This window comes from Anolis carolinensis, chromosome 1, assembly GCF_035594765.1.
Source record: "Anolis carolinensis isolate JA03-04 chromosome 1, rAnoCar3.1.pri, whole genome shotgun sequence".
Classification (NCBI taxonomy): domain Eukaryota; kingdom Metazoa; phylum Chordata; class Lepidosauria; order Squamata; family Dactyloidae; genus Anolis; species Anolis carolinensis.
The window spans coordinates 302831809-302858186 of record NC_085841.1 but is presented as its reverse complement, the minus strand read 5'-3'; the positions used below and the strand labels follow the sequence as shown (position 1 = coordinate 302858186).

The window sequence follows — 26378 nt, the reverse complement described above, 5'->3', positions numbered from 1 at the left end:
TAGCCATAACAGTATTCAATGGAAGTAGAGAGAGAGCCTTTTGTTCATTTGTTATAGCAGTCTTACATAGTTGCCAAACCATTGACAAAAAGAGCAAAAACATTTAATTGATTTTACATGTTATTACCACTATTTTAGGTTAGATTTATTCAAATTCTTGATTCTGTGCACAGGGATCAGTAATAGGATGCTAGTCACTTTGGAATAGTTTCAAGAAGTATGGCCGGTTAGTGATAAAACAAAGATTAAAAACTACTTTTCCTTCCAACCATAGTCTCTTTTGAATGTCTCATCTACTCAGGCAACATTGTTCACATCACTTTGGGAAATGAACGGAACATATCACTTTCTTAAGTTCTGGTTGACTACCTATATGTCACTTGGGAGTCTATTGTTAGTCTGCAAACTGTTCGTAATGCAGAGGAATTAGTACCTCGGAACTGCTTACTTAATGATTTGAAAGTATTTGCAGTAGTTTCAGTGTCACCAGCCAATAAATTGTTCCTTGTGACCTTTCTTTATTTCCAGCAGTAGATTTTTGATTGCAGCTATTTGATTTTGCTAATTTGTTCATGTTATCCTGGTAAGGATAAATATGACCCCCTCGTTCCAGCTTACAACTTACTGTGCTGTATAATGATTTTAGAGATTCATTAGTACAATTTGTAGTTAAACGTTTCCCTTGAAATTGTGTCTGTTCATTAAAATCTTTTCTCAGAGGCCTTAGTGTGAATTGCTCCATTTATAGGTAATCTCTGGAAAAAAATTACTAGCACCATAGATTAATTATTTAGATAAATTATTATAGCCTGTTTCTTTTTAAAATTATTTCTAATTTAGATTAATCTTACTTCATTTTATTATTAATTTAGCACCCACTTTTATGTGTAATTCTATGAGTTTTTTTCTTACATTCACAAGGTTTAATGTGTAAAATACACATTAGTTTAATGTTAACTGTGGAAAGTGAATAGTTGACGTTGCTTCAAATCTCACTGAACAGTATTATATTCAGATTTTACTTGTGGAACTTAATTCAACATTCTGTCATGTATTATTGCACTGCAGGGAATCATACTTTTTCAGTAATATATATACGTTTATGCCAAATTTCAGTTTGGATTTGGCCTTGATCTCTTCCCTGTCTCAGCTATAAGGCTACATAGGGCCTTTACCCATAGAATTATCTTTGACTTCCAATTTTTCATATTCTGATTTCTACCCTTTAAAACATGAAGAATATATTTACTTTCATTAATATGCTCATGCTTTCCCACTTTTCAGATGATTAACGAATGTTAAACAATTGGTAGAAAGCTCGGTGTCCTCTGTTTCTGTTGACCGATTTGTCTATTAAAATCTCTTAGTGTTTTGTTCCTGTCAAGCGTCTAGTCTGTGACAGTGTCAAGTTTGGGCAAATTTGAATGACTTTTCCAGATTTCATGTGTCATGGTGTCAAGTGTTACTCTGAAATTTTGCTCTGCTTCATTAACCTTCTTCTGTTTAATCGCTTATTTTGTAATCAAAAGACCTGTCAAAATGAGAACACTGTAAAATTGTAGTTTGTTTTTAATGATAGCTTTACAGCATGAAAATAAATGAGTAAACTGATACTTTGTATATCTTCTCAAATGATGAGGTGTGTGTGTTATTTGCAAACAGATTTTTCCAAATCATCATGCGGTACTGATAAATTATAGTCTGGATAGATGAGATGTACCATCGAGGACATATGTTTGTGCACGTAAGAGAATTTGGGGTCCTTTAGAGCTATGACTGGTGTTGCTTTCAGTTGTATATAAGTTAGGATTAAAATATGGCTGCCGATAAACTGCTGGGCCCAATTCAAGGTGCAGGTTTTGACCTATAAAGCCCTATACGGCTCGGGCCCTACCTATCTCCGTGATCGCATCTCCCCCTATGAGCCAGTGCGGACCTTGAGATCTTCCGGGGAGGCTCTTCTCACGCTCCCACCACCGTCTCAAGTGCGGCTGGTGGGGACAAGGGAACGAGCCTTCTCGGCAGTGGCTCCCCGGCTCTGGAATACACTGCCAAAAGAGATCAGGCAATCCCCTACATTATCCAATTTCCGTAAGGAACTGAAGACCTGGTGGTGTCGGCACGTTTTTGAGTAATTATATTGGATTACCGCCGATTTCTGAGCCTGAATATATTGCACAAGATTTCCCTAGCCTAAAATGATACATTTTAATATATTGGGTTTATGGTTCCCGTCCCCTTGATCTGGTCATGTAAGTGTGATTTATTGTTATAATTGTATTATTTTACTTTGTTTAATAATGTGTATTATGTTGTTATGTAATGTTTGTGTTGCTTTTATGACTGTAAACCGCCCTGAGTCCCATCCAGGAGATAGGGCGGTATATAAATAAAGTTTTTATTATTATTATTATTATTATTATTATTATTATTATTATTATTATTATTATTATTATTATGCCATAACATTTGTGAGCTTGTCTGGTCATAATGGTAAATATATGGAATGTCATATTGGCAAGTGACCACATTGGTGGAAGAGGGGCAGAAAATTATTTTGCCTGTTCACTTGATTTCTAAGCTGGCTGCAGAGAAAGTAAAGCACAGCTATACTTCAAGGACCCACAGAGCAGTTTTCCTCCCCAACCTGCATAGTGTCTTTGATGACTTTGTAATAAACATCCTATGTGCAAGTCCAGAATTGAAATGGAAAGGGATGATGAAGGGTTGTGGTGTTATCCCTGCCTCTTCCAAAGTTTGCCAGACTTCCATGCTGATTAGGAATGAGGGAACTTCAGTTCATAGTCCGTACTAAATCCTCAGATGGCAAAGCTGCTGCTTTTAGATCATATTGGGTTGCAAGTGAGGTCCTATATCATTCCATTCCTCTTTTTCCAGTTTGCTGCACTCATCTATAATATTTTTAATTCATTTGATTTTACCCATACAGAGAATTAACAGCTCTTATGATTAAAATGTAGGCTTTTCCAAAAAACTCTGAAAAATGTTTGGCTGAGAGATATTGTACTGGAGGATTACTGCAGCAAAGAGAAATTAATGTACTTGAGACAGAATATGGACAGAAGCTGTCGTGTGAAGTCAGGACTCTTGGAGTACAAGTGGCTATGCCACTTGATAAAAGAGGTACAGTCCCGGGGCCCATGTAGTGGCTGGAATCTCTCCCAGTATATGGAGACAGGTAAAGTCATATGTTCTGTTTAGAGGATGCTAGGAAGAGTGCTTGGGCCTAAGGAAAATGTGCTGGAGAATAGGGAGATGCTTACATAAAGGACTTGAAAGGAGTTTCAGGCAAATATGTCAGGATAAAAAAAAGAAGGGTAAGGGGAAAAGAAATCCATCAGAGTATAATCACATACCGAATGATGTAATTCAGAATGTATTCAAACATTTTTGTTTTGTAAAATGTTTTGCAGATTGATCACAGTAGGCTTTTTAGTGCTCTATATCTGTTCATAGACCTGATTCCAATATTACTTTGAAAGCGTTCAGTTGCCTGACTTTGTGGAGCTACAGCATTACGTCTGTGGAATAGGTCTTCAGAAGGGCACTTGCTTGTTTTCAAGTCAAATTAGCTCCAAGCTTGACTTTGTTCTGTCAGATTTAAATCTCAAGTTTTCTACCAGCATAACTTTCTCACTCCTTTTGTTGCCTCAGACTTTCAAGAATAACAGGGAGCCTGTTTAGCTTTAATCAGTGGAAGAGGACTCTCAGGCCATTTTGTAATTCAGCCAGGAGTTTGACAGGATTACCTGCTGAGACCACAAAGAAATTGCCAAGACCTGCCAGAATATTATTTAGGTTCATCAGCTCCCTGTAGTTGAAGAGTTTGTGAGATCCAGTAAATCTGAACAACACCAGGAAGTGATCTATTCATAAAAACAGAATTATAGATAGTTCTTGCTTTCCCAGATAACTGTCATCCCTTCAAGTATGGAAAACCAAGTTAAGAGTGTGCCTTGCAGAATGCGCGTGCCTTGGTACCAATTGGAATAGATGCATAATTACCATGGAGGCCTTTAAGTCTTGAGCCACCAATGGCAGTGATATTAATAAACTTAAAATTGTTACCAGGGCCAAGCTTTGGGTGGTATATAAAATTAAATTGGAAGTTGTTTACTAAGTAATAATCTTGACAAGACAAGTTAAACTGCAAGAATTGTGTCTCCAAGGTAAAAAGTCTTTTCCTGTAACACAGGGTGCACCTACGCTATAGAATTAATGCATTTTGACACCACTTTAACAGCCATGGCTTAATGCTGTGGAATCATGGAATTTGTAGTTTTACAAGGTCTTTAGCCTTCTCTGGCAAAGAGTGATGATGTCTCTCCACACCACAAGCATTAAAATGGTTTCAAATTGCATTAATTCCACAGTATCTGTCACTTAGTTAAAATCTGTAAATCAGTGGCACTGTGGATTGGCTTCATCAGAGCTGTAGCTCAGCAAGATTTTAAAGTATTTTTGTTCTCTTAATTTGACTAACATGATTGATTATAATTATGTGTCTTGCATGTGAGTGTCAGCATCTGGTTTACTTAAGAAAGGGCTGGATATGTTTCAACTCAGGTTAAAAGATAAGTAGTTTTGATTGCTTCACCATTTACACAAAGCTGATATGTTCATGCAATACTTTGTCTCATTGTTTAAACACAAATTGGCATGTCTTAGTAGTTGTGCACGTGCTTTTACATCAAACTTGATTTTACACCAAAAAAGAACCTTTTTGGAGTTGGTTAATACAGAGTTTGGGGCAGCCATTTTCTCCTAGTTGGCATGTTTCTGTTTGAAAAAGATTATGTCCTCCAACATGTAAACCTTTATATCCCGTTTTAGAGTACAAGGTGAAGAGTAAATGACTGGTTATTTTTTCCCTACAGCTTCTCATCTCTGGCTGACTTCGGATTTATTCTTCTGTTGCTGTCTGTTCTTAAAATTATTTGGAGCATAATTGTGCATTCTTGGTCCCCCTATGGATATGGAAGGGAGATTTTCACATACATGCACATGCACCAACTTTCTCTATCAGGACTGAGGGGTCTGTTTCTGCTAAGCCCCTCCCTGCTAGATACGGTCTTTCAGCAATTTATTTGTTTTAATAAAAACATTAGTAGCACAGTTTCATTTTGCTGTTACAGGCCACCTTAAGAACCAACAAATACTGAAATGGCCAATATGTTTTGAGACCAAATAGAAGCTCTGTGTCACCATGCAGATCATTCCTATGGTAGTTCAAAAAAGAGTATTAAAATCAATCTGGTAACATAGTAATAGCCATCAATTTGTCCAACCTCTATACTCCAAAAGTTCCTTTTTGAGATAACTCATGGAGTTACCATAAATCAAGAAGTGACTTGAAGGCACACAAATACATGCTGACACTTCAGTCATTGAGATACTCAGTCATCAGTGTAACCAAATGCTCAAAGCATTTGATGTGATAGGAACCACTCCAGTTTATATTGATAAGTTAGGAAGTGATAAGTGATAAGTGTCTTATCTTTCTTCTTGGTCAGCAAGTACATTTTTCCTCAGTGACTAAAAAAACCTCAAGTTAGAAAGTTAATAATTTGGTTCTGACTTATACAATAAATCAGAATTGGACAGTATGTGTAGATTCATAAAACATTCACAATGTCACTAAGGTCAGGAGATAAAAAAAGAAAGGCAAAGAGAGAAGAGGAGGGAAGGGCCAGCTTCCCATGTGATGTCCTTTTTTGTCCATCTTATGAAGTACATTCCTACCTATGCATTTGAAAAGGAGTTTAACTGAACTGAAGAATTCCTGCTCAGCTTCACAGATGGGGAATATGTGGCCCTGCAGATGTTGTGAGCTACAGTTAGCTAGGCTTGATGCAGCTTACAGGAACTGAAGAGTCACATATGTCCCACTCCTGCTTGACATGCAGAGCTAGTTTCATTCTTCTATTGAACGATGAGAGAATAGAGCAAGAAATGCTTCTGCCTAAGCTCCAAATGAGCTGGTGCTAGTTAGTGTGGATTAGATAGGGGGTGGTTGGTTAAATTGGATCTGGAAGTTACCTCTGCCATATTTTAATTCCCCTCAGATCCCCTATTTTATGTCAAAATCAGAAGTGATAAAATTGTCATATTCACTTTTGGGGAGGGGAATTATTTCAGGCCCTCAGAAGGTTTGCTTGCCCTCTCCAATATAAAATGAACACCCTTTTGCAGGACTGTGACTCTCTACTGAGGAGTCATTAGGAGCTTAGGACTGCACTGGGCACCTTTTGGTGACTAACCCCCCCCCCCCCCCCCCCCGTGATCTAGGGCTGAAGGATCACACTGGGGGCCTTGACTGAATCAAGCCCTCAGGTTGTACAGTTCCCACTTTTGAATACTCTGGTCTGAATCAATAGAAGGGAACTGGATGAAATAGTGTAACTCAATATAAGATAGCATTGTTGTGTGCCTTCAGTTTTTTTCCTGACTTGTGGCAACACTTTTGGGGGAGGTGCCTTCGTCTTTTTCTCAGGCTTTCCAATGCTGAATGAGAACCCTGTTCTCCAGAGCCTTGGTCCAATATTGAAACCTCTGTACCATGCGGGCTCCCCATTCCATGCTGATATTATGTGACATAAATCCAGTGGGCTTTTAAAAGTACGACAGTTTCTATGTCAGCAAAAACAGAAAAGATACTCCTATCACAAAAAGAATTAAATGTGTTTGCTCTTACACAAAAGGACTATTTTGAAACACTTGCTTTGCACATGGAAAGCTTGATCTCTGACATTTCAAATCCATTTTTAAAAAGGATGGGCATATGCTCTGAAAAGCTCTGTTTAGGTCACTGCTAGTGTTTGCCTAGATGGACACACAGTCTGGTTTTATCTAATTCAGCTTTCTGGAAGAGCTTCCATGCATTTGTTACATGCTCTACCTCATAAAGGAGAATGGCAAGACAATGCTCCATGTGTTGTAGCTCAGCCTGATCTTGAGATTGGGCCTATTCAGCCAGTAATTGTCCCTACACCTACTTTGCCAGATGACTCTGGGTTTGGGCCTGACATGCAGCCAGAGTTTGTCCCAGTGGATTCTGGGACCAGAGACCGGATGGTTGCAAGCAGGCATTGTGAACCACATTCCTCCCTGCAGTCAAGGCCAGATCTCCAGGTGCCAGATGGACATTCTAGTTCCAGTCTTGTTTTGCCTTTGAATCCAGTTGAATTTCCAGTAACTTTGCTCTTTGGATTTCTATTACCTTGGATTACCTTGGAGTTTGATTCTGCAGTGTAGTCTTGTTTTCTGTGGTTCCAGTTTGTCTCATGTCTTCGAATTGAATCTTGTTTGGACTATTCTTGATGCCTTTTGTGGGACTGAGTTCTATATCTGGTGTGGACTATATTCTTTGAGTGACTTTCTTAGACTTTTGCTTTAAGATTTTCAAGTACATTGCTCTTGTGGATTTAAACCCATTTTATTGACTCTGAATTGTATTTGCTTGTGCTTATAACCTTCAATAAACAACTTGTTTGCTTATATTCTGGGGCTCCAGTGTGGTTTTGAGGTGCCTACAACACCATGAAACTGCTAAGTAAGTGTGGGCAAGTGTAGTTGGATTGCATGTCCAATCACCCTTACTCAAGAGAACCAGTAGTGAAGATTTGTGGATGATGAAATACAACATCTGGAGAGTCACATCTTAAGCATGAAATCTTAAGAGTGACAAAGAAAGATTTTTCTCCCCATCCACATTTATGACTTAATTTATTTCTTGTAGCTGGGGTAGGATTGTACATGGCTCTCAGGCCATTTCTAAACCTTAAAAATGTTACATAATGTTTTGCCAAAAAAGTAGGAAGGTAATTTTTTTTTTGCTAAACCGCTATTTTGCATTGTGAATTTGGGTTGGGGTAGGGGCCAGCCTAGAAGAAATGTATCTTCCAACTGGTGCCATATTGCAGGCTGAATGAGGTATAGAGGTGCTGAAAGTGATCCCCTGACCTCCAGTGCATGCTCACTCCTATGTACACAATAATATGGTAGCTAAATATTGAAAAAGGATAAAGGTACCGAGGTTTTCAAAGTATTCCACTGGGTATCTTTCAAAGACATTAGGCTTATTTATAAGGAGACTGGACATCTGGAGGCACAAGTTTACTGCCAGTCCTAATTCCTGCAGAGGGAGTTAGATTCTGGGCTTACTAAGAAATTTGTTCAGATGAGCAATGGAGTTGTAACTAGACTGAGACTTGTAATATAATGAATATTAATTTGGTTCTCAGGAACTATGTTTTGAATAAAATAGACTTGAAGCTGAAATTTGATCTTGGGAATTCCAATAAAATGAGGAGGCAAAACCAACTTCAAATCTAAAATTGATGTCTACATTGTTTGAGCAACATAAGTGAAAGTAGACCAATGAGGGGAAAAAAACATGGCTGAAAAACCACCGGTTTTCAACTGAAAAATGTCAATGAAGTTTATTTTTAAATGCTGTTTGAAAAGAAGGGGTGATCTAAAATAGTGCAGAGCATTTTAAAAAAGGAAGCAAGTTACCAGAATTTGAGTTCTGATTTTGAAATGACAGCATAAGACCCACAGGTGTTACAACGATCTTGAAAATGGTATATATATTGGGAGTCTCTGCAGAAATGCAACTAAAGCACTGCCTTCTCTTAGTAGTTGCTGACTGGCTCACAATCTGTTACTGAGTATGGGTCCAAATCAGTTAGTAACCAATATATATATACACACACATTTATCTTTTCTCTGCAGCAGTCCTCCCAACACAGTCATATCTTGGCTGATAGAGAGGAAGGGGAACAGCAGAGAAGCTTTTAGCCATTTTCCTCTAGTTGTATATATACACACAGTAACAGGCACCCTCTGGACTAACTGGGGGGGGGGGGGGGGGGGGGCTCCAGAGGCTCCTGAAAACAGTGTTAATTTTCCATTCGCCAGGAAATGGGCCATATTGGGTGAGTTGCAGCAGTAAAAAGTGGGGTTTGGGGAGGAGACTGAAAGAGAGTTATATTGTGTTTATATGTGTGCACTTTGTCTCCATTTGGGAACCTGGAGTAGAGTTTGTTATGGACTTGTCAACTGATGAGTCTTCTTAAGTTACCTGTAAGGAAGTACTAAAGGAAAATAACTACTACTAGTACTAGTAGTAGTAATAGCAACACTTTATTTATATTCTGCCCTCCTCCCTGAGGGGATTCAGAGCAGATTACAGCATATAAACAGACACAGGCAAATATTCAATGCCTTGTTACAATGAAATACAATGAAACACAAATACACAGATAAAGACAAAGGCTTCTCCTTTCATTTCTGGCTCTGGAGGCGGTGCTCATTTCCATTTCCAAGCTGAGGAGCCTGCATTGTCCATAGACACCTTCTGGTTGTGTGGCTGGCATGACTGCTGAGGTTGTACCTTTTGATCTACTCACATTTGCATATTATCGAATTGCTAGATCGGCAGGAACTAGAGCTAACAGTGGGAGCTCACCCCATTCCGCAGATTTGAATTGCCAACCTCCAAGTCAGCAGTTCAGCAGCACAAGGGTTTAACCCATTGTGCCACCGCAGCCCCTTTCTGAGGACAGCTAACTTTTCTGAGGACAGGTCAGAACTGTTTTCCTGTCCTTTTCTCCCAGTGGCCTTTTACCACAAATTAATGAACACTGGGCAAACCATAGAACTGAAAATCAGAAAAAGGAGTCTATTTTACATATTTGCTTATCTATAAAGCATGCATTACCCATTGAGGGAAAAGTATAGTTAAAAAGCAGTAGATAATGGCTATCAGATGACAGTAGATGGATTTTTGGCAGCTCAGATAGGAATGGGAATACAGCCTAACAGGACTTTGCCCCAAGCACTTGCTGATCTCTAGTACAATAGAGTCTCACTCATCCAAGACTTGATTATCCAATGTTCTGGATTATCCAACACATTTTTGTAGTCAATGTTTTCAATACATTGTGATATTTTGATGCTAAATTCGTAAATACAGTAATTACTACATAGCATTACTGCGTATAGAACTACTTTTTCTGTTAAATTTGTTGTATAACATGATGTTTTGGTGCTTAATTTGTAAAATCATAACCTAATTTGATGTTTAATAGGCTTTTCCTTAATCCCTCCTTATTATCCAACATATTCGCTTATCCAACATTCTGCCGGCCCATTTATGTTGGATAAGTGAGACTACTGTAAATTGTTCTTGCAGTCACCAGTGTTGAATACACAATTCAGAACAAAACAAAGGTAATTTTACTGACCAAAAATGTTATTATATCCTAGTTTTTGGCCTTTAGCTGCATTTGAGCTAGACCTTTGAATTCCTTGCTTAACTGCCAAGTTATGAAAACAACAGCACAAATTTAGCATGGTAAAATTGTGGCCAAGCTTTACAGAGACAAAAGATATGCTTACAGCTGTCACTTCTTCCTTTCCTCCCAGCCAGCTGGGCCTCAGTAGAGTAATATACAAGACCAAATGTCAATGATATGCTGACGACATAGTGATGTGCGTTCATCTGGTCAGAAGCTTTTGGCAGGGCTATATAAATGGAGAAAAAAGCTGAAAATATTTAACCTTTGAAGACCAAATCTGTGTCGTTGTTGCAAACCTCTTCTGAGATGTATAGCTTCACTTGTAGCCCTCTCTGGGCCAGTCCAAACATAAACGGAATGTGATATATAGAAGGAAATTGCAATAGATGTCCCTCCACATTTCCTTCATTTCACAATGTAAAGAGAAAGAGTTTTTAAAACATGTTCTCAATCCCTATTGAGTGTTTTATGACACTGATGCTGAGAATTAAATTTATATGTCATGTCTGGAAACTAACTAGCCTATACATTCTGGAATCAGATGGATCATTTTTAAAAGCCTGTATAGTGTTACAATTTGAATCAAAAGTAAAGTTATCATACAAATTACACATGTAAAGCTTGACTAAACTGGGAGTCTGTCAATCGACACCTAAGATAATAACTTTGAGATATATTTCATTCCCAGGTCTCTTTGCTGTTCATAGGAGGGGAATCAAATCGATAATTTATATATCTTACAATAAAAATAATTTTGAGGGCGGGGTGAGGGGTGGTGTCACAAAATCAAGCCCTACCTAAAAATTAACAGTTGGGGTTTTTTTGCCTTTTGGTTGAAAGAGAACAGGGAGGCCAGCATAGTCTCCTTTGTAGAGAAATATAATGTCTAATTATAGTCACATACAAAAAACACTGTCAATCTTGCCCTTATGCTCTAGTTTTATTACTGAATTGTTTAAAATTGCAATAGCCTTAGAATCTATACAGTAAAATAACACTTAGGCTTTATGCTTTCAAAACGTTCCTGTGTGGGACAAATGGAATGCCTTTATAAAACAATGTCTTTTTGCCTTCATGTCTTCACAAGGTTTGATGCCTGTCTGCTGAAACTATTTTGGCAACTAGAGTGGTTGGTTTATTAAGCTGGCTCCATAATTTTTTCTGATCTATGCTGGTGGGATTGTGTCCTCCAGTGAAGTAAGAGACTATGCTGACAGTAGCCTTGCTGAAGGTAGAGTCTATTATAACTATTATAAAACTGTTATAAAAATCAATGTAAAGAAACAGAAAAAGAAAACTAACCAGACGACCCCTTCCACAAGAACTGAGAAATAAAAATTCAAACCAAGAGCAAAGACATTACATGACCAATAAAAACACAGTATGTAATCAATATAAAATAAAGATAATGGAAGCAATGCAGAAACTGTAGAAAAGAAATGAAAGGATGACAGATTCCTTCAAGGAAGAATGATGTGACACTCAACCCATGATAATGGAAATTGAAGTGGAAAGGGTCCTGTAGGCACTTGGGAGAGATGAATAATCAGGTTTAGAATGCTTACCAATGGAAGTTTTTCAAACTGAGAGATAAAATTCATTCAGGTTCTAACAAAAATCTGCCAATGAATATGGAAAACAAAATAGTGGTCCAGAAAGACTAATTATAAATTTCATTCTGCAAGAAAGAGGACACCAGGGTCTGTAATCAACATCAAACTATTGAACTGATGCTCAAAGCTTTCCAAGAAGAACTAATGATGTATAGAGTAAAAAAAAATGCCAGCTCTCTAAGCTGGTTCAGAAAAGGAAGGGGCAGAATAAATCATGTCATGAACGGACAGTGGACAGATTTAGAGATTTGGATGCCTAAAACAGTTAATATGATCATAAGACAATTTTCTTCTGTATTGTCTTGTAATCTCTATCTTGATAAAGTGAGAGTTGAGTATGCAATCATGCTATAAGCCTAAACAAGGTAGGTTGCAGATGGTAGTAGAGATCTTTGTTATTACCAATATTGACTGTAGGCCAGAGCGGTGGGACTCCTTACTAAATCCTAGCTGGGGCAAAGAACTACGAATGTTGCTACACAGTAACCAAGTAATGTCAACAGAAAATTTGGAAAGGGAATTAAAGTATTTGATAAAGTGGATTGCTGTCTCTGGTCTTTGAGCTTATAAACAGCTTTTGACAAAAGCAAAATGGAAAACTGGAGCTCCTTCAACTATCTCTGCACAAATCACTTCTTTGCAACTTTTGTATTCATACAAATAAGGTACCTTGTGCAGAGATAGTAATGAAGGTACCTTCATTAATTACAAAACATTTGTAGACACAACTAGACTACAATCCTATAGCACTCTACTTTAGGCTATGCTGGCTGTGTTGCCAGCCGGCCACTAACTTTTAAGTATGTGCCCATATATATGGTTAAACATGCCCATGATATAAGGTTTTTCTTTCGTTTTGAGTTATGCAACTGTTGAGGAAGCTTTTTTATGTGTTGTGACTGCGCCTTCGGGGATTATGGTTGATGGGGATGGAATTCGAAGAGGAAGAAAAAACCCTCGTGATGAGGGTTCACTGGAGGAGTTGCGCAGGAAGCGACTTAGAGAGCTATATGGGGGATCTTCTGAGGAAGATTCAGATGGGGAGATGGATGCTGAGGAAGAGGTGGTGGCTGGGGAAGCGGGCACTGAATGGGCACAGCCACCGGAGATGTCTGGGGATTTGGGGTCTATGGATACTTCTGAACCTGGGGTTTCTGCAGGAGCTGATCCCAATTGGGATGCTTGGAGAAGGGAGGATGGTTCTTTAAGTGTTCATGGGGCTAAGTGTGGGCAGGATGATTGGGACTCCGACGAATTGCTAGGTACTCCAGATCCACGAGCTCTAGCTGTGTGGAGCTCAGACTCTGAGTAGATTTGGGACACCTGGTGTTTGGGTGTGAGTGTTTGGTCACCCAGGAGGAAGGGGAATAAAATGGGAATGTTTGGCCACTGCACTTTGCGTGTGGCAAGGTGTTGCTGAGGCGCCATTGGGATCTCTGTGTTTCCTTGAAGACTGGACTTGGACTATGATTTGAATCTGCTGTTATCACCTAGCTTGGCTCTCGCTGTGTCTTATCGTGGACCTGTTTTTGATGACTGCACCTTCTTCAGACCTTGGATCGGAATTTGACCTTGCTACTGCCTTCGCCCTGTGATTGATGACTACTATCGGCTTTTGACTCCTGGCTTGCTCTTTGGGCTTTTGACTCCTTTGGCTTGCTCTGTTATCTCCTGACCTGACCTTGGAATCCCGGACGACGTCTTTTCACCATCCTTTTGGAGCCTTCGGCTTTATCCACATTGTGGAAGCAGTCTACTGCATTCTTAGTTTGTTTGTTTGTTTCCTGACCAATTTGGTGTTTTCTTTTGGGAACTGTTCCTTTGAAAACTACAGAGCCGGCTGGCAGGGCTTGGACTCAGAAAGTGCAGTTTGCACTAAGTTTGTTTAGCTTTGTTTTTTCCTGCTTGTGTTGCTGAATTATATTTTTGTTTGAACTGCTCTTGAAGCACTGATAGTGAAGTGTTTCAAGGTTTTTTCTGTGTTAGCATTACTTTTTGGCTTATCTGCTGAATAAACTCTATTTTTGTTCGCTAATTGGCGTCTGACTCTTGACATTATGTGTCAGATATGCATGTGTGATGAAAGAATAATCTACATAGAGGCAGGTATAATGGGATTGTATAGATAATTAAATGGAATCAGCGTAGAGAAAAGTGAAGTTTTATAGATTTTTTTTTTGTATTACCATATTGGAATGCAGTGTTTTGATTAGCACAAATCTATTGGTGAAAGCCTGTCTCTACTGAAAGGATTCAATAATGAATATTCTATACCTAAAGAAAGTTGATTCTCTCAGCAAATGTACTGTTTTATTATCCCAGTTTCTGACTCAATGGGATGGTCTCTACAGATGTGGAATTGGAATTCTGCAGGTGGAGCTTGTTTTTTTTTTTTTTTGAAGTATCTGAACTTGCTAACATGGATGAACAAGGTAGCTGCATTTAATAGTGTGAGTTCAGAACCTTCTTATACTTAGACTTGGGTATGAATTGAAGTACAAATTAGTGAGTATTTCTCCCCCTTTAATCTTTGTGCTTAGTACTTCATGGTTTTTTTCTCAACATAGAAGAATATATTATGTCCGGCACTCAACAGTTATGTTCCTCGATTCAATATTAGTAGCTTAGTATCAGAGGGGAAGTGCAAAACAGACTTCCACCTTTGCATTCGTTTGTTTTTTCCTTAAGGGGAAGAAGTATGTATTTGTTCAGAAAGCTTTTCTTTTTTCAATGTAGCCAAACTTTCACAACCAACTTGGAAGGAGAGATGAGTTATCCTCAATCAATCAATCAATTATCCTCTATAGCAGTGGTGTCAAACTTGGCCCTCCAGGTGTTTTGGACTTCCTCTTCCAGAATTCCTCCATTGGACAAGCTGACTAGGGTTTCTGGGAGTTGGAGGCCCAAACATCTCAACACCTCTGATCTATAGTAACTTATAGTTATTATACATTATTCATAGAACATACCGTATATATGTATTAAGCAGAACATACAGACCATATGAAACTGACCATGCCTTCTGTTGCAGTCAGAGTCCCACAAATAGTTATGGTTGTGGGAATTAAAATAATTCCCAGTGACACAAAATTATGCTGCAAAATGTGATTGCTTTCTGATATAAATCCTTCTTCCAAGGAAGACCATATGGATTTCTTGCAAGAACAGCACATTTATTTTTCAAAAAAGCGTGATTTCCTTTGAAAAGATTTTGAGTGGTCATGACTAGAGTCAGTGCATCTAAACAAATGCACCAGACCAATTAAACTATGTCTCAGCCGCTGTTGACAGTGTTCATTGTGCCAAAAGAGATATTATTGGTTTCATCTGATAATTTCACAACTGTAGTCACAATCAACTCTTAGTAACATGTAACAGCTTATTTCTGTACAATTTGTTAAATAGGGGGAGAAGGGGGGTGATCTGGATGGATAAAATGAACATAACGTGATTTTTAAAAACTGTCCATATCTTGGTATATTTCTGATGAGTATGAAACTATATAGGACAGGATTCCTCAGACTTTCTAAACAGAGGTTCATGGTCCCTCAGACTGTTTGGGTGCCGGATTATAGTTTGGAAAATAAAATGAACAAATTCCTATGTACACTGCACATATTTTATTTCTAGTGCAAAAAAAAAGAACAATACAATATTTAAAATGAAGAACAACTTGAAGCAACATAAACTTACCAGTATTTCAGTGGAAAGTGTGGGCCTGCTTTTGGCTGATGAGATTGTCAAGTTAATTGGAATTGTTATTTTTGTGTGCCTCCAAAACAACAATTCCAAGTTGTTTCAGACCCAGGGCGACCCTAAGTCTAAAGTTTAGGGCAGGTGGCAGGTAAATGATCTTGGAGAGTCACATCTGGCCCGTGGGCCTAAGTTTGGGGAATCCCTGGTCTAGGAGATGCCCATAGTTTGAGGTCTTCCAAATATTTTGGAATTCAAATTTTATCAGATCTATGAAGCTTAGTACATATTTACTCATTATTGGGAGTTGTAAGCAACTGGTTAGGGATGGCTACTTGCTGAGGAGATCTTCTGATTTATAGTGTCAAATCAGAGCCTTAGAGATAGTTTTTAACAGTGAGTATATTACAGTGATTGGAAGAACTAGAAGCAAGGCCAGGAAACCTGTTTTGCTATCCATAGTTCTTTACCAGAAGTTAATTGACCAGGTGAAATTGTTGACTCATGAAATAAGTTTGCAGTTTAATAACTAGGGTATTATTTTCATTTCGTTACACTTCAAACAACACTTATTTTACCAATAAATGCTGCTTTGTTCTTTTAAGCATCTTCCTGTTATCACAACCCCATTAAAATTGAAAATGATATCAGAATCTCCATGGCAACAGATGCTATCATTGCACATAGGATTTTTTTGCTACCTAGTCAAAAGATGAAGACAATAGGACAAATATGCTAAGAGATTGTAAGTACTGAAGATAACACAAGGGACATGACAACCTCAGTTGACACTGAATGCATCTGGACGTCATTTAACTTTGCTGAGGAAAGTAAAATGCCAAAGAGCAATGAATTGCATTAAAAAAAAATCAAGGAAGAATAATTAAATATTCGGCTAGTGTTATTGTAAGGCACAGCAGTATTGAGGCATCATTCTTGGCTCCTGCATTGCTGTAACCATTAAATATTTGACTACAAGCTCAGTTTACCAGGCACACAGCAAAAGAGGTCTCCAGACTTAAAGATCAGAAGAAAGATAATTTGTGTGTATGCACACAAAATTAGGGCATTTAAAAAATACGTCGAAGTAGAAGCAGAGTTGGAAAACAAATGTCTTAACTAATATAGTGCAAGAAGCTGTTATTTTGATGCTGTCTTTTCCCCCTACTCCTTGTTTTTGCCCTATAGCATTTCCTGATACACTCTAGCATTTGCATTGTGGTATTATCTACACAGAGAGCCTGGTAATAACTAGTAGAAAACTGCATATTCCCACGGTAGCTTTTTAAGCTGTTTCTGAGCGACACTGCTATACAATTGGATTCTGTTCAAGTTGATTAATGTTCATTGTTCCTTATAGCTGAGTTGCCTTTTAATTGATATGCGTGATAAAGACTGGTTTGTTTCACAAATTTAACCATCCCTGCTTGATTTACTGATTGTGTGTGTTTCTTTTCCTTACAGAGAGTGTTCAACGTCTTGTACCCAATGCCTGCTGACCAAAGGAGACATGTCAGTATAAATTCTGCTCGTTGGCTGCCTGAACCAGGTTTGGGATTGGCATATGGCACTAATAAGGGAGACCTGGTGATTTGCCGACCAGAGTAAGTTGTGAACCTGAAGAACATCTTAGCCTTCATTCTTTAACAAAACTAATATTTTGTTGTGATTTATATTGAAATTTGGAAGGACTTAGCCTTTTTCTGATTAATAGTTTTAATTTTATTTTTGAACATAATTGTATTCTTTTTGAGCATATTTGTTTCTGCTTTAGTTGATATCTTTGGAACAAAAAGGCCAGTAAATTAAAAATGGGAGATTTAAAGATAAGAGGAGATTGGCATTTGATCTGCTCAGTCTCCTGGTTAAATCTCTTGGAAGAAGTGTTATTGGAGAATACAAGCAAAAATGATAAAACATTTTGTTTCTGCACTATATTCAGTGTTCAGACCTGAATACCATCTATATAGGCATAAATATGACACAACAGGAAAAAGTTAGAATAATTAAAAAAAAAAACCACATCTCTTTCCCATTCTTGTATCCCCTTCCTGGTAGGCCATTACATGGTTACACATCAGTGGTACCTATCTAAATTGGTGTTTCTTCCAGGTATTCTCAATTTTAGCTCCCAGAAGCCCTGAGTATCTGAAAGTTGAAGTCCAAAACATTTGGAGATCTAAATTTTGGGAATTATTTTTAGAAAAGCATTACCTTTTAGAGATCATAACCTTTTAGAGAAGAGCCAAAAACTCATTTGAGTAGAATCTTCTCAAGTGGTATTCAATCAAATGTAAATATGAAAGACAGTTGGCTTCAGCTGTTAGACTGAACAATCTCAGATTATGTCTCTGATATGTTAGGAAACAGAGAATATGCCAGTGCATGAAAATATCAGTTCTTCAGAAGTGTTTTTCAGTGCCCAAAATATATCTATTTCCCCATAAAACAACTTGTTTTATATTATGCACTCAAGAGACAAAATAAAGTAGACTTAGGTAAAAATAACATATTTACTCACGACCTTCATGTGTTCAGCATACCCAGATACACAATGTATCAGTCAGTTACTGATATGTTTCTGTGCCATCCGGTCAGAACATCTTTCTTACAATAAACAGCAGGCAAGTGTTTTCAAGTCTGCAATCTGAGCAGCCCAAAGTCTAAAAGAAGTCTGTGCTCGTGTCAGAGTGGATCATGTGGCCTCAAGCCCCTCCCACAACTTCTCAAGAAAACATAGAGCAAGGAAAGAATGCTGCAATCCAGAACATACATACAATAAGCAACAGGATTATAGATAAACAGATTGCTAGGGGAGGCTTGAAGAAGGTTGTAATTTCCAACAATCACTGGTCTGGAAGGTTTCTAGTCTCTTAAAATCATAGTTTGAAGGGCTATCAAGTCCAACTTGTTCTTTATTGTGGGAAATCCAGGATAAAAGCATTCTCCAACTTCTGTCTAGTTTTAAGACTTTCTGCAAGGGATAGCTCCCCCTACTTTCAGTAACTGGTTTTGTTGTTAAAGTCTACATAAAGGGTTCTTTTATATCAAATTAAAATCTCCCCCTACCCCCACCCCCTAATTTAAACCCATTTGATCTAGTTCTGCTTTTTATCTCCAGTTTTGTGTTAACTACAGCTTTGATAAGGATTTCTTCTATTGTTTAATGTAAATAACTGGATTTTTAAAAATGATAATACGGTAGTAGGTTCATGACAGCGCTCTGCAATACCGGAATAAAACCCTCCCTCCAGTTTGATAGAAAATGTTTAATGAACAGTTTATGAATTTTATTTTTCTAAATCGTTCTTAACCTGAATGAGTGTATAGTCTGTCCTCCATATTCAACTACAGTGTTCCCTCACTACTTCGCGGATCACTTTTTGCGGATTCGCTGTTTTGCGGTTTTTCAATAAACTCTAAAAGACTATTATAAATCATAAAAAATACAATTTACAGCCTAAGGAAGGGAGGAAGAAAAGGAGCCCAAAGGGAGAGAAAAGGAGCCCAAGCGGCAACAGGAGGAGAAGAAGGTGATTTATCAATACACAATTGGTAGTATATACGTAACTACTAAAATAATGTATAAATATTAAAATAAATATAGTATCCCTACTTGGCGGATTTTCACTTATTGCGGGTGGTCCTGGAACCTAACCCCAGCAATAAGTGAGTGAATACTGTATCCATGGCTTGAAACTATTTTTTAAAGCCAAAAAGCCCCCCTGAATGTTACCATTTTATATAAATGACACCAATTTATATAAATGACACCAATTTATATAATGGGACTTGGACATCCATGGATTTTGTTATCTGCAAAAGTCTTGAAAACAAATCCCAGTAGATACCAAGGGTCCACTGTAATAACATCTTCCTCCATGTACAGTAGACTCTCAGTTAACTTGCACCCATGAGGATTGGTAGATTCTGGATAAATCTAGTTTCTGGTGGCTTGTAGTTTCTGGTGGCCTTTTTAATATAGGCCCAGGTAATACACTACCCCATATATTAAAACTCTGTATTGACTTTTAATATTGAAATACAGTAATTAAAAGCAAATTAAGACAAAGGCAAATTTAATTTAATGTAATACAGCTTTACATTTCTGCTAAATGTTTATTTTGTTTTAATTATTTTATTGATTTTTTTTGTTGATTGCTTTAGAGTTCTGATTGCTTGAGTTCAGATAAATTGTGAGTCTAGTGTACCAACTTTCTTACCATAATATCATAGGGTTATTTGCCAGATATTTTACCAATGGAAAGAAATTAATCCTATATTTCTTCAGTTTTCTTAGATAAAATATAATTCTGGGACAGTCTCTTGTTACAGTGATCCTGACTTCTGCCAATCACTGGATTATTATTAAACAAATTGGATGAGTTGCAACATATTTTAATAACATCACTTCCACATCACTCATTTCTCAAAATTTCTCACAGGCAGCTCAGCAAGTTCTTTTAGTATTCTAGGATTCAGTTTACCTAGTTTTTAAAACTTGAATTCATTTATAGTAATTAATTAGTAGTAGGTGTTCTCTTTTTAACTACAATTCTGATCTGTCACTGCTTATAATCTGAGAGAAAATATAGAGGGAAATGCAGAATATAAATCAAACAAATGTTTCTCTTTGAACCTGTTTCTCCTTTGAGGGTTGAGGGGGGAAAAAACAACACAATAGAGGCTTCAAGAGCTGTTGTTCTTAGCATTCCTCACCATACTTTACATAATTTCTACAAGGTTCATTTGTTCATCTGTATTAATTGTTGATATTGTACTTGCCCTTTCTCACACATTTAAAAAATTTTCTTACTGGAATTATTTGTATATGTACTTTTAGTGATTTCTTATTCAGGAATCTCTGTAAATGATTGGACCCGAAATCTTCACATTTATCTAAGTTTCTTAAACACTTTTTGTGGTATGTATTCAGCCTTTCCCACACCTAGCTGTCTCTCTCAGCATTATATAGTCATCCTCATATACATGCTACTTCCTGCTACTTTAATCTTAATGATCAGTTCTTCCCTGTTGTTCAAGAAGAAGTTAAGCATAGCACATCCCTTCATACTTTGTCTTCTAAAAAAAGAGGTTGTGTACAAGGTCTGACAGGAATTTATTGGAGATTCTGTGTTTAGCACTGTGGCAACATATATCAGTGATAAAAGATTCCCCGTTATTGCTGATCCTTTCTTCCCTGAAATGTTGCAATTTATTTCAGGAAAATATCAGCCACATTGTGACTTCAATTCACAAATCTGTGGTACACTGTAACCACAATGTTGTGTTTTATTTCTTTTAAATTTATTTATTTACTTACTTAATCTTCAGAGGTCTTGTGTGCCCCAACATTTTGTGAAGTTAGGTTGGTGGATATATGTAACAGGGTTTCACTGTAGCAGTACCTCAACTATACTACCCAAGAAATTAGATTAGTCAGTCACATATTCTGTTGTGACTGCGCCTTTGGGGATTATGGTTGATGGTGATGGGATTCGAAGAGGAAGAAAAAACCCTCATGATGAGGGTTCACTGGAGGAGTTGCGCAGGAAGCGATTTAGAGAGCTATATGGGGGATCTACTGAGGAAGATTCAGATGGGGAGTTTGGGGAAATTGATGCTGAGGTGGTGGCTGGGGAAGTGGGCACTGAATGGGCACAGCCACCGGAGATGTCTGAGGATTTGGGGCCTATGGATACTACTGAACCTGGGGTTTCTGCAGGAGCTGATCCCACTTGGGATGCTTGGAGAAGGGAGGATGGTTCTTTAAGTGTTCATGGGGCTAAGTGTGGGCAGGATGATTGGAACTCCGACGAATTGCTAGGTACTCCGGATCCACGAGCTCTAGCTGTGTGGAGTTCGGACTCTGAGTAGATTTGGGACACCTGGTGTTAGGGCGTGAGTGTTTGGTCACCCAGGAGAAAGGGGAATAAAATGGGAATGTTTGGCCACTGCACTTTGCGTGTGGCAAGGTGTTGCTGAGGCGCCATTGCGATCTCTGTGTTTCCGTGAAGACTGGACTTGGACTGTGATTCGGATCTGCTGATACCATCGTTACTTGGCTCTCTGTGTCTTATTGTGGACCTGGTTTGGATGACTGCACCCTCTTCGGACTCTGGATTGGAATTTGACCTGGCTTCTGTCTTCGCCCTCTGACTGACGACTACTCCCGGCTTCTGACTACTGGTTTGCCTTTTGGAATTTGCTGCTGCCTCCTGACCTGACCTTGGATTCTCCTGACGACGGCTATTCATCATCCCTTTGAAGCTCTCGGCTTTATCTGCACCATGGAAGCAGTTTACTGCACTTCTAGTTTGTTTTGTTTTCAAATCAGTTTGCTGTTTTTCTTTTGGGAACTGTCCCTTTAAATCCGCAGAGCCGGCTGGCTGTTTTCAGAAACGGTTTGGAGCCAAAAGAGGCTTTTGCACTTTCAGTTATACTCTGCAGCTTCTGGAAGGTTTCAAGTCTTCGTTTATTTTGCTTATTTTCTAGCAGTTAACTCAATTTGTTCTCCAAAGCTGAATTGAAGCGTCTTTTAGTTTTTATTGAATGCCAGCGTGGAAAAATAGCTTGGCTTGTTTTTGAGTTATATTTTTGTTCGAACTACTCTTGAAACACTGATAAGTGAAGTGTTTCAAGGACACCTTCTGTGTTTATGTTACTTTTGGCTTATCTTGTGAATAAACTCTGTTTTGTTTGTTAACTGGCGTCTGACTCTTGACAATATTTATAATCTTATATTATCTGCTTAGAACTGGATTATATGAGGCCCCTTCTACACAGCTGTATAAAATGAACACTGAAGTTGATTATATGGCAGTGTGGAGTCAAGAAAATCTAGTTCAAAGCAGATAATATAAGATTATAAATGGGTTATATAGCTGTGTGGAAGGGCCTTGAGTCTACACTGCCAGTTAAATCTGATAATCTGTATTTTATAGGCAGTGTGGAAGAGGCATAAGTGAGGCCTAACTCTGTCCCCTGGGCTGAGTGGGTTGCTAGGAGACCAAGTGGGCGGAGCTTAGCCTTCTAACTGGCAGCAGTTGGCTAAAAACAATTATTCCTCTCCCTCTAATTAGGACTTTATTTTTCTTTTCCCTTTGTTGTCGGAACCTAGGGGCAAGGATGGTGGATTGTGCTGCCAAATTTCTAGGTTCTGGGGCTTGTACTTTTGTTGTTTAGTGGCGGGGGGGGGGCACCATTACTCTCATATATATATATATATATATATATATATATATAGAGAGAGAGAGAGAGAGAGAGAGAGAGAGAGTAGTCAGAAGGACTCTTATAGTGCATTTTTCATACTGCATGCCTGAGAAGGCTTTTTGTTTCAGTTTTTTTGCTGTCTGGATGCAATACATCTCTTTTCAACCAATCATTGGGACTTCTGTGAACTTGGGTTTCATCTTGTACTAGTAAGGACATATCCATAAGTCATCCAGTGTTCTTATGTGTATTATTTTTATCTGGTAGCTGACCCCATTTCTTTACAAACTATTCAATCATTAGTGGTAATGCCTCTGAGCAACAAATGCCCTGATAGATGGTTTGCATTTATAGCAATAATCCTTGGCCCCTGGTGACTAGTGAAAGATGAGTGGATACTGTAGTGATCTCATTCTTGTACTTCCTCAGTTTAATCAAAACCAGCCACCCAGAGATTGCGTGAAAGTATATACCTGTCTTCCATAGCTTTCTGAAATTTTGGATTACAGCTCCCTTGCCAGTAAAGTCATTTTGGGATGATGAAAGCTCAAAATAGCTGAAAGCCACAAGGATGGAGGGTCTGGCTTATGCCATGATAAAGTGAATTGTCTTTTAGGTACCACAAGACTGTGCTGTAGCAGGCTGACATAGCTATCTATCTAGAACTTATTTCCACAGGTCTAATGATAATAATTGACCCAAGAACTTGTAACATTCCCTGGTAAGGCAATGCTGTCTTCGAGGGTTGTTTGTATCCAGTGCAGTAAAGGCAGAGAGTGGAATATTTTTGTGGCTTACTTATTTCTGAAGGTAGTCTTGCTAATAATGTGACTAGCAGAAGGAATTTGTGTCTGTGCTCTTCCAGTGTTTTTGCAATACCACATGTTTTGGCCACATTGAGGATCAGCTTACTTAATAGCCTCTAGCTTCTTGTACCCTGTGTATGTGAATTATTTTGCTTGCTGTTTTCCGTCCCCTGAGAAATGCTAAAACATTGACTAATGTGATGGTAGTTGCTTGCAGCTAGACAGCTCTGATATGTCAGTACAGAAGTAAATGGGCAACTTAGCAATCCAGTCTGCTTGTCATGTTGCACATACAACCCTTGGGCTTCTGCAGATTTAAATCATCCCAGTGTACTGAAGAGCAACCAGATACAATAACACATTTTGAGCAGCTTTTTCCCTGAGCACACCAAACATTTTTCTGACTGCTTGGCATTTACAAGTGTAAGTATTGTTAACATATTACTTTTTTAAGTCACAGCTTACTTATTCAAGATAAGAGATATTTTTGTTCCTTTCATTTTGTTACTTTTCATAAAAGATTCAGTGGATGACAATTATCAAATTCTCTGTGTTGCTTTTAAAATGTAGTTTGGGATTATACTTACTTGTAGCCTTGGGTGGCGAAGTGTGTTAAAGCACTGAGCTGCTGAACTTGCAGACCGAAAGGTCCCAGGTTCAAATCCCGGGAGCAGAGTGAGCGCCTGCTGTTAGCTCCAGCTTCTGCCAACCTAGCAGTTCGAAAACATGCCAATGTGAGTAGATACTGCTCCGGCGGGAAGGTAACGGCGCTCCATGCAGTCATGCCAGCCACATGACCTTGGAGGTGTCGACGGACAACGCCGACTCTTCGGCTTAGAAGTGGAGATGAGCACCAACCCCCAGAGTCAGACATGACTGGACTTAACGTCAGGGGAAACCTTTACCTTTACCTTTAGCCTTGAGTGCTTGTCCATTTTCTGTCTGCCTGCCTGGTTGATTACTGAGATGGTTATAACATTTATCTATTGCCTCCCTGCCCGCTAGATCGCTCAAGCTGATGTGCAACAGATATAAATATTGAAAACATTAGGTCCAGAAATAAAAACATAGTCTGCAATATTTTTTTAAACTCATTTTCAAATCACAGATGGTTAAACAGCTAGATGAGCCATATTTTAAGCACTGAAGGAGCATGTCTTTGATGCCCACTGAAAGGGGGTGAAGAACCAGTCTGAATTTTCTTGGGAGAGGGGTTCACATTTGGGATGCACCTATAGCCAAATTTAAGAGAGCATCTGCAACGGTCACTAAGTCCAATAAACTTTATTTCATAACTAGTTGTGCCCGGCCACGTGTTGCTGTGGCGAAGTATGGTGGTATGAGAAATAAAGTATTGAGGAATTGGTGGTAGTTAAGATAAAGGGTAAAGGTTTTCCCCTGACGTTAAGTCCAGTTGTGTCTGACTCACGGAGTTGGTGCTCATCTCCATTTCTAAGTTGAAGCGCCAACATTGTCCATAGACTCCTCCAAGGTCATGTGGGATGACTGCATGGAGTGGCGATACCTTCCCGCCGGAGCAGTACCTATTCATCTACTCTCATTTCAATTTTTTTGAACTTCTGGGTTGGCAGAAGCTGGGGCAAACAGTGAGGGCTCACTCTGGTCCCCCGATTCAAACCTGTGGCCTTTAGGTCCAGAAGTTCAGCAGCTCAGCGCTTTAACACGCTGCGCCATCAGGGGATATTATTTCCTAAAGGTTGTGAATATACAATATTTCTGATTGTTTTTTTTTGTCTGTTGGAGGCAAGTATGAATGGTGCAATTAGGGGAAATGATTAGCATGTAATGGCCTTGCAGCTTTAAAGCTTGGCTGTTTCCTCCCTGAGTGAATTTTTTGTTGGGAGGTGTTAGCTGGCCCTGATTGTTGCCTGTCTGGAATTCCCTTGCTTTCAGAGTGGTGTTCTTTGTGATATTTTATGTGCTTCTACTGTCTGTGGTTCTGAGAAAACAGAGGACTTGCCAGACTTTGATGATGGAAATACTTTGTTGGGATAATAATAGGAATAATAATAATAATAGGAATAATAATAATAATAATAATAATGATGATGATAGTAATAATAGTAATAATAATGACTTTGGTAATACACAGTGCTTCACTCCTTTCTGGAAGAATCCTTTCTTGGGAGGTGTTAGCTGGCCCTGATTGTTTCTTTTGTGGAATTTTCAATTTCCCTGCTTTCAGACTGTTGCTCTTTATTTACTGTCCTGGTTTTAGAGATTATATTGTTCTGCATTATTCTATCCCAGTAATTATTTCATATTAAAGTAGAATCTCACTTATCCAACATTCCCTTATCCAACGCAGTCTGCCTTTTCGTAGTCAATGTTTTTATAGTCAGTGTTTTAAATTCATTGTGATATTTTAGTGGTAAAATTGTAAATACAGTACAGTAGAGTCTCACTTATCCAACATAAACGGGCCGGCAGAATGTTGGATAAGCGAATATGTTGGATAAAAAGAGGCATTAAGGAAAAGCCTATTAAACATTAAATTAGGTTAAGATTTTACAAATGAAGCACCAAAACATCATGTTAGACAACAAATTTGGCAGAAAAAGTAGTTCAGTATGCAGTAATGCTATGTAGTAATTACTGTATTTATGAATTTAGCACCAAAATATCACGATATATTGCAAACATTGACTACAAAAATGCGTTGGATAATCCAGAATGTTGGATAAGCGAATCTTGGATGAGTGAGACTC

General features: G+C 38.4%; 1 protein-coding gene across 4 annotated transcripts in view; it reads left to right on the top strand.

Annotated features, from left to right (window-relative positions):
* The window catches only part of ambra1 (autophagy and beclin 1 regulator 1), a 198099-nt gene that overhangs the window by 141675 nt on the left and 30046 nt on the right, over positions 1–26378 (top strand). For all 4 annotated transcript variants that reach the window (XM_062962254.1, XM_062962198.1, XM_062962362.1 and 1 more), the window contains one exon: positions 17096–17235. In XM_062962254.1, the coding sequence (XP_062818324.1) occupies positions 17096–17235 (140 nt within the window). The remainder of the gene's footprint in view (positions 1–17095; positions 17236–26378) is intronic.